The sequence below is a fragment of the Anoplopoma fimbria genome, chromosome 21, assembly GCF_027596085.1.
Source record: "Anoplopoma fimbria isolate UVic2021 breed Golden Eagle Sablefish chromosome 21, Afim_UVic_2022, whole genome shotgun sequence".
NCBI classification, from domain to species: Eukaryota; Metazoa; Chordata; class Actinopteri; order Perciformes; family Anoplopomatidae; genus Anoplopoma; species Anoplopoma fimbria.
In genome coordinates this window covers 22,002,496-22,014,974 of record NC_072469.1, presented here as the reverse complement: position 1 = coordinate 22,014,974, position 12,479 = coordinate 22,002,496, and the positions used below count along the sequence as shown (strand labels likewise).

General features: G+C 42.3%; 1 protein-coding gene across 1 annotated transcript; it reads left to right on the top strand.

Moving 5' to 3' along the window:
* Nucleotides 1–96: 96 nt before the first annotated feature.
* Nucleotides 97–11,936, top strand: wasf3b (WASP family member 3b). The gene is made up of 9 exons (XM_054622768.1): nt 97–167; nt 4,584–4,740; nt 6,774–6,908; nt 7,018–7,171; nt 8,003–8,120; nt 8,462–8,643; nt 8,806–9,081; nt 9,454–9,767; nt 11,040–11,936. Exons 2-9 carry the CDS (start codon nt 4,608–4,610, stop codon nt 11,195–11,197), a joined length of 1,470 nt encoding a protein of 489 aa, XP_054478743.1. The 5' UTR covers nt 97–167; nt 4,584–4,607; the 3' UTR covers nt 11,198–11,936.
* Nucleotides 11,937–12,479: the final 543 nt, after the last annotated feature.

Sequence of the window (12,479 nt, the reverse complement as noted above, 5' to 3'; positions counted from 1 at the left end):
ACCCCCTGCTTGTAGATCTGATTGGTCTAGGCGCGTAGTGGGCGTGGCCTCGCCCTCAAAGGATTGTTCCCCGGAGCGGCCAGACCTGCTGGACACAGGATGTGAGCTGATAGGAGCATCTAACGGGACATGCGGACGGCCGACTTCTGCTCTTATCTCAAGTGCTGGTGAGGGTTTTAATATACTTTATACAACAATCAATGACAGCTTTTATATGCATGCTGAAATGTGTGTGGCTATTTCTAAAGACTGTGGTCTCATTTATGCAAACTAAGAGCTGGACCACTGGACACATGCGAGATAAACACCGAGTCAGTCTGCTGAGGGGGGAGAACAGATGTGGGTCAGTCCATCAGCACCGGGACGGGGATTGATCCATTAGTTTACTGTGTGTGTGTGTGTGTGTGTGTGTGTGTGTGTGTGTGTGTGTGTGTGTGTGTGTGTGTGTGTGTGTGTGTGTGTGTGTGTGTGTGTGTGTGTGTGTGTGTGTGTGTGTGTGTGTGTGTGTGTGTGTGTGTGTGTGTGTGTGTGAGTGTGTGTGTGTGTGTGTGTGTGTGTGAGTGTGTGTGTGTGTGGATGAATAGGGCATTTTAAGGCATTGCACATCAGAATAGTAGATTTGTAATAACTTCATCATGCCTATGCAGCTGTTCACTATCATAAAGAAATCGACCACATTGTAATGAATTTAAATATTTAATTTCATTCATTATTCAGTAATCTAATAGATACAATGGTAAAATATACACAAACTCATAGCGAGAAAGGCTTTAACTTAGTATTTCTTATTTCATTGGAACTAAAACAACTTTTGAATATTCCTTTTTTGTGATTAGGAGAAACTGTCAAGATGAAAACCACATTGTGTTTTTAATACTTGATTTGATATTACATTTTTAATCAATTAATTAAGGATTTACCAAATGAATCAGCTATTTAGCCCATTGTTTCACCATATGGATTATGACAACTGGGGGTCATGTCTGTATTAATAATGAGGTAGCATGTTTGAACTTAATCCTCCAACCCAACCCACTACAGGATGCTCTAATGTGTGCTCTAATATAGTTGTATAATAACAGGATGATCTTACTCTCATGTTCCAAGTTTGCTAAAAGTCAATAAAAGATATTGTGGAATTATTGCCCATCCCCAACAGATATTCTTTTTGGCTGCAAAATAGAAGGTTAAAGTTATGGCCAAGCTCCCATGGCCGACTATGCACACAGTGAGCATTCACTGTTCAGTAGCTACTTTTACCCAGAGTGCCTGAATGTATCACCGTAGATGCACCTGAGTAGTTTTGGGACGCAGAAACGTGGGTGCAGTGTCACTGCAGATTTTTTTTTTACGTCATATTTAGGGCAGTGTGACCTGACGTAATCCAAGCTGCATTATTTATAACATCAGAGCAAGCAAAACAGCCTGCAACACAAGAAGCTGTACTCTGCTCATAAATTGATAATGACTTCCCTTTCAGGTCTTAATGGAGTTCTCACATCTGTAGTAAATGCCTCTTCTATCTCTGTGTGGTGGTGCCTGGATATGGGCATCTTTGCAGGAGTCACAGGGGAAGTGAGCTTTACCCTGTAGCCTTCCGAGGTTCAAAGACATTTTTTTGCAGCGGATGGGACCGTTAAAATGCTGCTAATGGGACAGTTTAAAGGCTACCTGGTGTGTTTGTGTGTGTTTGTACATGTCAATATGCATGAATGCCTAAGTGTGCATGTGGGGTTGTAATTAATTAAGCATAAAAACACATGACAAAACGGATGAGTGAGAAACTATGTTTGAAAGCATAATCTTTTACATTCCTCTCTGGTGTCTCTGACTTATGTTTAGGCTTTATCTCTTTTCTCTTGCTCCTCTATTTCTCCTAAATGAGTGGAGGAGCTCTTGCTTGCTAAGCTTTCATTGCAAGGATATAGGGGGCCTTAAAGAAGGTTGAAGAGGAGGAGGAGGAGGATGCATGGGAGAGCTAGTGCTGTTGCCGTGTGAACGGAGCTCTATTGTCCCGGGAACCTTTCAGTGGCTTCCCCGAGGTCCCTGTTCATACCCCTCCCCCCACCAAATACACCCTTTCTCCCTCACACACACACACAAACACATAAACACACACACATACTTTTTCCACCTCTAGATGTTACACACAACCTTTTTCCTCTCTGTCTCACACACTGTCTCACACACTGTCTCACACACAACCTCATTCACCGTCTCCTCCCTGTCAAACACTCTTACCCCACATGTCTCTCTCATGCGCCCTTCTTGCCTCTACTTTCCCCTCGTTTCTCTCAAGCAGACAAGGCCTGTCCCCTCCTCCCTCCTCCTGCTCGCCCCCCAGTCGCTCATTATTTCGCCTCATTGATGTGATTGTCAGGCCAGTCAGACAGTAAAAGCAAAAACACGCAATCTTCTCATTTTTATCACCTCCTTTACTATACGATGCTGAAAGAAGCACAGTGTTTTCACAATTATTTATGCAGACTGCCAAATCCAAGGAGCTCTTTTTGCTCCAAACCAGGCCTTATTAACTGTATTCAGTGTCCTTTGTGGCAGCACATGGTCGTGTAATTTTGCCCTTTGTTTTCTGTTATTGGCGTGGGGCTGTTGGGGTATGCAGGGGGTCGCTAGCTGACAAACAATGGGGGCCAGATGAGGACTCGGCTGGTGGGAATTGGCCTCAGTGAACAGAGGTGTCTCATTTCTGTCTTGGGCAGCTGAAATGGCACAATCTGTAATTACAGTAGTTTTCCTGCTGAGACACTGATAGCACAGCACTGCTGCTTGCTTCGTTGGTGATTTATTGTATTGATGATGTAATCTTATCTTTCTATTTGGTGTCTTATGAGATAAGGATTCACAACAAGTTTAAAGATAAATATTTTAAGCCACTTAGAAGGCCTATATTTTGTTGTGATGGGTTCAAAACTTGCTTCCCATCAAATCTAATTTCCTGTGATCACAAATGGATATCTGCAAGGTCCAACAAGCATGAGATATATTTCTAGTACCTGTCGGCTATTATTAGCCATCTGTCACACTGCCAGGGCTCCTGTGTTTCTCCAACCTGCTTCTGCTGAAGTGATTGTGTTTTTTGGCGGAGCTGCACAGGAAAAAAGTCTGGAACTGTAGTTATGAGTAAATCATTTGATCAGTGAATCTAAAAATTGTGCAAGCAGATTTTCCATCTGTCTCCCGGTCCATCCTCTCGTTTTAGCTGTATTGTTCTGGCCAAGTGTTTGGACAGGAAGGAGAGATGTGACACAGGGAGGACCAGGAAACAGGAGCCAGGTTGAGAGCGCAAAAACAGGATGCAGGAAGAAGCTCAGATAAGATGGCTGCTCTGATGCACCCTGGGACTTCTCCTGCTTTGAGTAATTGTATGTAGTCCTTTGAACTACAGAGTTTAGAGTGTCTGACTACAGAACCAATGAGGATTTAATTTAGAGAGTAGAGTTGCTATGAAGGGGCAAATGTGTCTTTGACTTTTCTGGAGAAAAAGGATGAATGCTTCAGGTTTTTGTCTTTTCTTATGTAAATTCCCATTCGACTTTTCTGCCTCTCATATCCATGAATCTCTGTTTGTGTCAGGATTCCAGCTGGGCCACTGACAAGCCGGCCTGGGATTAGCTGGCACGCTGTATCTTCCTATCCCTAATGCTTTAATCTCTCTGCTGGTCTTGTTGCTTTGGGACACTGTTGGTGATCACTGTCAGTTCTCTGGCCACCCACTTACTCCATGTTTTCTTCTTTTTTACATACAAGAAAGAATACTAAATAAACTTCATAATAAAGTACTGTCCCATATTACAACAACAGCAAAAAAGGCAAGCTACAAAGGATTAAATGATTTATAGAGCGGATGCGATCTCCAACAGGAAAGTCATATTTATTGTTCAGTTATTGCATTTGACTTCACGGTTCATTCACTTCATTGTGAACTGGAGCTGGGTGATATTGAAAAATCAAACGTAAACATTTTTACTCAGTACCTTGGAATGATAATTTAACTGTTGTTCAGCATGATTATTGGTGCTTGTATACAATATTTGATTGAACTGTGAGTCGGTTAACTTGATGTGTTGATGAAGGCACCAACATCCTTTGTTTATTTAATTTAAAACTATGGCTAAAGTATTTTTTTAAAGCAAAAATGACAAAAAAAACTCTGTTTCCGGTTCTCTTATTTGAATTAATGCTGCTTTAAAAAGGAAAATAGAATATTTTGATAGCCATTTTTGCTATTTTCGGACATTTTATAGAACAAACGATTGGTAACTTAATTAAAAAGATAATCAAGAAATTGATTGATAATGAAAAAAATAGTTGAACCCTTAATTTAAACTATACCACTGTATTTTGATAATCAAGACCTCTGTTATATATTGCATATATGCTATGCCTCTGTGTTTCTTCTAGCTCTATGGCAGATGTGGTGAGCGTCCTCACCCAGTGGGGGATGGCCTGCTCATGAACATCAGACCAGATGCAGTTGGACAGCATCTGCATCCATTCATTCTCTCTAACCAGGGTACTGGCCTTTAAAAGAGTGTGTGCTTGTTTCCCGTGTCTCCTCACAGTTTGTGACGGTGTGAAGCCTCGCCATGCCGCTGGTGAAGAGGAACATCGAGCCCCGTCACCTCTGCCGGGGGGAGCTCCCCGAGGGCATCGGCAGCGAGCTGGAGTGTGTTATGAACAACACGCTCTCTGCCATCATCAGACAGCTCAGCAGCCTGAGTAAGACACACACACACACACACACACACACACACACACACACACACACACACACACACACACACACACACTAACACTCACATCAACATGCACACAAAGTAGCCTTTGCAAGAAGAAGATAGCTGTTAAAAGTGACATTAAAAACACATTGAAACTTCCTCGGTCTGTGACCTCAATAACTTAAGTTTGATGACTGTCTACACTGTGTGTGTGTGTAGCCTCTTTGTAGCGAGACAGGGTTGCATGGTTTCATCAGTAATCCTGAAGCTGTGATTGATTTGGGCGTTGTCATGGTTACAGTGCCCGGGGTCACTGGGCTAGCAGCAGACTTAGCGCGGCGTTGCGCGGGAGCATGGAGGGTTGAAATGTAATCCTTGTAGATAGCTCTGGACAGCTGTGTGTGTGTGTGTGTGTGTGTGTGTGTGTGTGTGTGTGTGTGTGTGTGTGTGTGTGTGTGTGTGTGTGTGTGTGTGTGTGTGTGTGTGTGTGTGTGTGTGTGTGTGTGTGTGTTTCAGGGTGCTTTTGTATGTATGACTAAAGGGGTGTATGTTAACTGTATTTTATGTGCACGACTGTTGCATATTGATTGTATTGATTGATTGTTATGCTCACTGTAAATGGATTAGAAAGATTAATTTACTTTACCAAGGGCATTTATCTCCCCATCCATCTTCCATTTCCATAACCTTGTTTAATAAACTGCCAACAGGGTTTTCTTTTGACGTTCACCCTTCACCCGTTCATACTCAGTTACACCCATTTCCAAATTTGTCTAGAGTTCATTCAGCATTTCAACAGCATTTTTTTTTTTTAAAGCAGTCCCCTTTTGCTGTTGACCCTCTACATTTTGACCCAGTCATATCCATCCGTCTCTTATTGTGTCAAGTTCCTGCTTTGGGAGTGGGGCCTTTCAACAGCAGCTGTGGGATCTATATATAAATGCCCACGCGGTCTTGATGGGGTATGTGTGAAGACTACATACACTGTGCATGTCTGTGTGCACATGAAGGGGTCAGAGGTGACCTCAGCATGCCGGATCTGTGATTCTTCCTTCCTCCTCCTTTTTCCTGCAGCCCATCCTGTCAGCAGGAGGGACAGAAACAGCCTTGAGTGTGTGTTTGCCATACACACAGCATTAAACAGTTTTACACACAGTATGCTATAATTAAACTATTCTGGATGAGTTTTAAACTGTTGACATCCAGAGGACACATTTTTTCATCCATGTCAATCCATTTCAATACTGCCCAGTTAAACATTTTTTTGTAAGTAAAAAGGCTTTTACACTTATTAGCTCTGGGCTGAGACCCCCCAGTGTTAAAGGTTTATAGTTCCATAAACCCTGGTCTAACCGTCGTTTCCAACTTACAGCTTTTAATTTGGTTTACTTCTGCCCTTGGGCCCTTTTAAAAACCCATTCCAGAGCAGGGTCATCCCTACTGTTCAGGGCTATTCCCCCAAAACACAGGGTAAAGAGCACAAGTTTGAATATTGATTAGAACCAAAGCAACAAAAGGTTAAATCTAATCAGATATAAATCACAGTGCTGTGATCTATTCTAAAGATGTTAACCGAGGGTTCTGCTTTACAAACTGTGAATCCTCAGCAATGTGAGGTCAGCAAACAATAGCGCTTGTTTCGATTACACAACGTCGGGACCACGACCAGCACTAGTTTGAGCACAGGACCTAGCAAACATTTGACCAGATTGTTTAGGGCTTTGAACTGGCAACCCTGAGGGGATGAGTCTCTGGCAATAACAGGACAGTGATGAATAGCTTCAACAAACAAATTCTGGGATTTCTGTAGTCTGTGCAGATCAATTTATTAATGAGAAACGCTGCTAAATGGAGCTGTATGAGATACTTTTTCCCGCAAAGACTTTTTTCTAGCCTCACGTTGTGTCACATTACAGCTGTATTGATTGAACTTTAGCCTCTGTGGGGATTTGCTTGGCTCCAGATAACGATTACAGGTCTTCTTCTTTCTCTCAAATTTCCTGTTTCTTTGTCTTTCTGCTGTTCCTTTTTCAGGCAAACATGCAGAGGATATATTCGGCGAGCTGTTCAACGAGGCCAACACCTTCTACCTGCGCGCCAACTCTCTCCAGGACCGCATCGACCGGCTGGCCGTCAAGGTCACACAGCTGGACTCCACTGTAGAAGAAGGTGAGGAAGAGGTTGGAGGTCTGAGGGGGAAAAGGACAGGAAGTCATGTCAGTCTCCTGTTTTCTGCCTTTTTCTACCTAGTTTTGACCTCTTTTTTGTGTGTTCTCAGTTTCCCTACAAGACATTAACATGAGGAAAGCCTTCAAGAGCTCCACCACTCAGGACCAGCAGGTGGTATCCAAGAGCAGTGTGCCCAATCCTGTCAAGGAGATATACAACCTGAGTGATAAGCCTCCGCCACTCAACATCCTCTCGTCTTACAGGTTGGTGTTGTTGATGAACACCGTCACTCACCAAACACTCTTACAGCACAATCACGGCCATATTTCTATTTCTTCTTTACGTGGCTTTTCAATCAAGAGCTTCTTTTGCTTTCCCCCCTCAAAAGTAATGACTAGTCAAAATTATAACATTTATTGGCCCTCATATCATTTTGGGGTTACAGTATTTCCACCAATATTTTTTAAAGTTTGAAGATGCTAAACATAATTATTTTTCTTGGTTTAAACAGTATGGAAAAAATTACATATGTTTGTACAAAAATCAGTTTTAGGATGTGAAAGACAAAACAAACATTCACAAAGTGAATCAGGTCTAAAATGTCTAAGTTTAAACCATGTGTTCTACTTTATAAGTTTCCCAGTAATAGTCATCCTTTGTTCTTTATTCCATTTTGGCTCCTTGTTTCTGACCTGATTTCAAAGTGAAACAGCAGATTTTGGTACTATTTCCAACTGCTACTTTTATCCAGTGTGCTTTCCAGTACTTTGGGTGCATTACATATTTAGCATGGCGGGCTCCAGTGGGAATCCAACTCCTCATCCTGACTACATAGCACACTTTATCCCTCTTTATCCAGCCGTCTGCCTTTTCACTGTCCGTCTGCCTTTTCACTCTTTCTGCCCGTCACTTCCAGTAAATCTGGATATGCACTCATATCTTCATCCATGTTCTCGCATCAGCCTCTTCCACTTCTGCAATATTCATAGCTTCACATGATTTATACACAACTAAGTCTTCCCACAGAGTTACACTGAGCCAAAAAGTCTTGCCATTCTGCATAAACTAAGATGTTTCCATGTCTGGTTCTGAAGGGATGACCACAAGGAAGCGCTCAAGTTCTACACTGACCCCTCCTACTTCTTCAACCTGTGGAAGGAAAAGATGCTGCAGGACACAGAGGATAAAAGGAAAGAGAAGAGGAAGCAGAAGGTACAATAATGTCCATGAGCAGCTCACAGATCATGCTATGGTTTCTTTACAGCATTACAGAGACTTTACTCTACGTGTCAGCTCAAACTGCTGCTATTCTGTCCAATGTAGTTTACAGTTTTCCTGCCCCTGTTTTCAAATATTGTTATCAGGTTAGTTTCATACATTTTAATTCCATACTTACTACACAAAATGTTTTTTCTTAGTGGAACTAACTCTATTATTGTTGATAGAAGAACACATAATGAAGGACCACAAAATGCCCCTTAAGTTTCCATTGATAGCTTGGTTTTAACAAAACAAAATAGCCTAAATGCTCTCCTTCTCCTTCTGTCTCTTAGGAGCAGAGGCGTTGTGTAGATGGAACGTTACAGAGGGAGGTGAAGAAGGTCCGGAAGGCGAGGAACCGTCGGCAGGAGTGGAACATGATGGCTCTGGATAAAGAGCTGAGGCCGGACCATCGACACACCATACACCGGGACAGAGGGGCGTCCTCTGAGGGCTCCATGTCACCAGAGAACAGGTAGGTCACTCAATCTTCCTGATTATTCTAAGACGCATTAAATACTTGCATAAATCCAGCCTAGTAAAAAAAAACTCACAAGTTGAGGAAATCTACAGTGTTATTTCTACATTCTTATTTCACCTTCCATCTTCTCCTCCTCCTCCCTGCTGTCTCCACCAGGGGTCACGGTCCTGATCAGCACCACTACCCCAACATGATGAACCATGCTGGCCACGCCCACACTTACTCTGGCCCACCGCCCAGCGTCCTGGCTGCCCAGATGGCTGCGGCAGGCCACGCCCCTCGTGGAGGAGGTGAACATGATATGAGAGGCAGGACCATGATGGCCTACCAGGGTGGGACGCTGGGGCGTCACCACCACCATGTCCCGCTGCCTCCTCCACCCTCTGAGGCTATGAACGGGGGCTCCATGTCCCTTCCACCAATGGACTACAGGTACACATATAAGCCAGAGTCTGTTGAAGACACTTTTTCTAACAGGCTCTTAAAGTTGCATTTCAAGCATTTGACAGGTTTAGGCTCTTTGCCCTGACCCCCAACTGGTTACCGTGGTTGGGGGTCAGGGTAAAGGGCACAATGTCCATTCAAATTCTTCCTAAATCAAATCATATGTTATATATGTCCGTTACAGCTGCTCTTGCTCATTGTTTAAGTCTTTGTGCTCACACATTTGAGCTAATGCTGCCACCTAGTGGGTCATAGTCCTTTTGATTCACTCTCAAACCCTGATGACTGTACTTGGGATAACAAAAACAAATATAATTTGTATTAACCTCTACTAATTCTCTCACTTTCTCTGTCTTGCAGTATGGATGGCTATGCCAACACTGGTCCTCCCCCTCCCCCTCCCGCCCCTCTCATCCCTTCTGCCCAAACTGCCTTTGCCTCACCTCCCGGAGGACCGATTTCTCTCGGGCAAATGGCCGCTGCTGGTGGCTTCGCTCTGCCTCCACCACCTTTATGTGGAGGCCAGGCCGTTCCACCTCCCCCTGGTCCTCCACCTCCTCCCCTCCCAGCCGGTGCCTCCCACTTTACAACCCGCAAGATGTCTTCCTCTGCACCTGCTGAGACCTCAGGGGTCAATGATGCCCGCAGTGATCTGCTGGCTGCTATACGTATGGGTAAGAGCTGTAGTGTGTCTGTGTGGGCGCCCATAAAGATGTGTCCTTTTAATTCATGGGTATCTTCTTTAGAACAGTATGCATTAGTATTAACTTCCATGAAAAGGTTTGTTTAAAACAACTTTTATTAATAATAACACTAACATATGCAGTGCCCCTTTGAAAATGTCATGTTTTATTGGTTTACAACATTGAATTAAAGTGGAATGAATGTGGCAAAAAAATAAAAAATAAACAATTAGCTACAAAGGGATCTTATTTTAGGGGATGAATACTTTTAATAGGCTAGGTAATTAAAGGTAACAAATAACATTTATGGTCAAAGGTATGAATATAGGTTTATTGCCTGAGATTTCATTTTTGTTGAATCTCAAGCAATATTGTAAATTCATTGTAAATACACTAACATTGAAAAACAAAAGAGTAATAGCTTATGCAAATGTTTGCGACCTACATTTTATGAGGTCTTGCCTTGATAGGACAGGAATTGGCCTAGATCTAAAGTGATATAATTAAGTGGCTCAAGCGAACATTTAAATTTAAATACGTGTCTTGGATGTTCAACCAAAGACCAACATCTTTATATGAAAGGAACATTTTGGTGACAAAAACATGGTTTTGGCATCATCACTGCATACCTTGTGTTATCTTTGTTATCTCACATATGGATCAGACAGGTTTAAACAAGTCCAGTATAATCTTTTATACAACCTACAAATACAAAAAATACAACTAACTAACCTGTCAATTGCAAATGTCCAATTGTTTTGCAAAACTTAATTTATTCATAACTTTGGTCGGACAAAGTAGATGGAGCAGCTTTTCAACGTTTATGCGGAAAGTCACAGACCTTTCCTTTTTATGTTTATATCCAACTCAGTTTTATCTAATTTGTAGGATATTTACAACTAAATTATAATTGCCATGCTTGATATTTTCATCAAATGTTCTGGAAAATCTTGTGTTGTCCTGGAAAGTTATTTCAACATTCTACATATATTTATTTAGCTGAGACTGAACTAGTAGTCTATCCGTCATTCAGTGATGATCATACCAGCACTGGAAATGTCCTGGAAAATGATCTCTAGAAAATATTGTATAGTGCTATTTTTATACTCAGAATTTCTTAGTTTGTTGTGATCTTATCGAGAAATGATTCTGTGATGAAGAAAATAACAAAACGAAGAACCCTGTGATCCTCATTTGATCTATGAGTTGGATTTTAATAGCTACCGTGTCAGTAACAAAAACACCTCCCATACTTTCCTTTAGGCATCCAGTTGAAGAAGGTGCAGGAGCAGCAGGAGCAGCAGGCTAAGAGAGAGCCAGTCGGAAACGACGTGGCCACCATCCTCTCCCGACGCATCGCTGTGGAGTACTCCGACTCTGAGGACGACTCCGAGTTGGAAGAGAACGATTGGTCGGATTAACATACACACACACACACAACAAAATAGGATAACCACTGAAGATACACACACACACACAATCAGTCACTTGAAAGAATGCCCACTTTACCACACTCACGGGTTGACACACACTTTGTTGCTGAAAACACACACACACACACACACACACACACATACCCACACACAATCACATGCTGTAGGTTGATATAAGCTGAATGGTCCAAAACTGGAAATGTGGGGGTGTATTCTAGATGCTTAAACACGGTAAAGACACTTGAACATACTGTAATACTTACCACTCTCTGAGACATTAACATGTAGCGTGACATATATATATTTCAGAGCGTTGTGAATACACCCCTGTGGATGTTTCTCTACCTGTTATAACACTATAGTCACCCTGTGAAGGTGCTTATTTCATGTATAGTCGAAGCTCGAGAGCGTTAGAAGAATTAGGAACTTTCCTCTGGAGCTAACCAATGTACTTGTCTTTTTTTAATGTTTTTACTGAAACACTTGCGTATGCTGTGGAATCATGAGGCAAGTTTTTAATAGGTCAATAACTGGAAGTGAGGAAGAAATGGAGTCATTGATGACGGGTTCATGCCGATGAAGGAGTGAGTGGGGAGAGCATTTAAAATACTTTGTTAATGATGTATGAGCGGGTGTATATGTAATAAGTCTTATTGTAAGTCTGTTGATGATAAACATGATTATGGATTGAGTGAGCCAGCTGCGTCTGCAATCGATCACTGCTGTGCGGGAGAGGGGGGGGGGTGGGGGGATGGGGGATTCGTCATGTATATGCTAGTGTGTGAGCTCTGTAACCTTTGACCCAGAGAAAAAATAAAAATGATGATTCAAGGATCGTGGCTCTGGCTGCCATGTCTCTTTACTGTTCCACTGTCGTCATAGAGACAGCACATACCTGGCTCCAAGACTTCAGTTTCCATGGGAACTGTATTGCTAAGAAGGTAGTTGCCAGGGAAACAGAAGAGTGTGAAAAAAAGGGGGGGGGGGCATGGAGCCAGGGCGAGGATGAACAAATTAGACAAGGCAGGAGTTTTATGCACAGCACGTTTGGTTTTTAATACAAAATTAACAAGATCTCTCAATTGAGTGAGCTAACCAAAGCAATAAAAAGTACAACTAACACCTTGGAAAAATAGACACAACGTTCACACAAATGTTTTTTTGTTTTTTTTTACAATATCTCAGTTAAGTTAGTGCATGTTGATTATCGTTAATACGTTTCATTTTGCAGATAGTTTGTTGTGCCATTTTCATCCAAAAAATAAAGTGC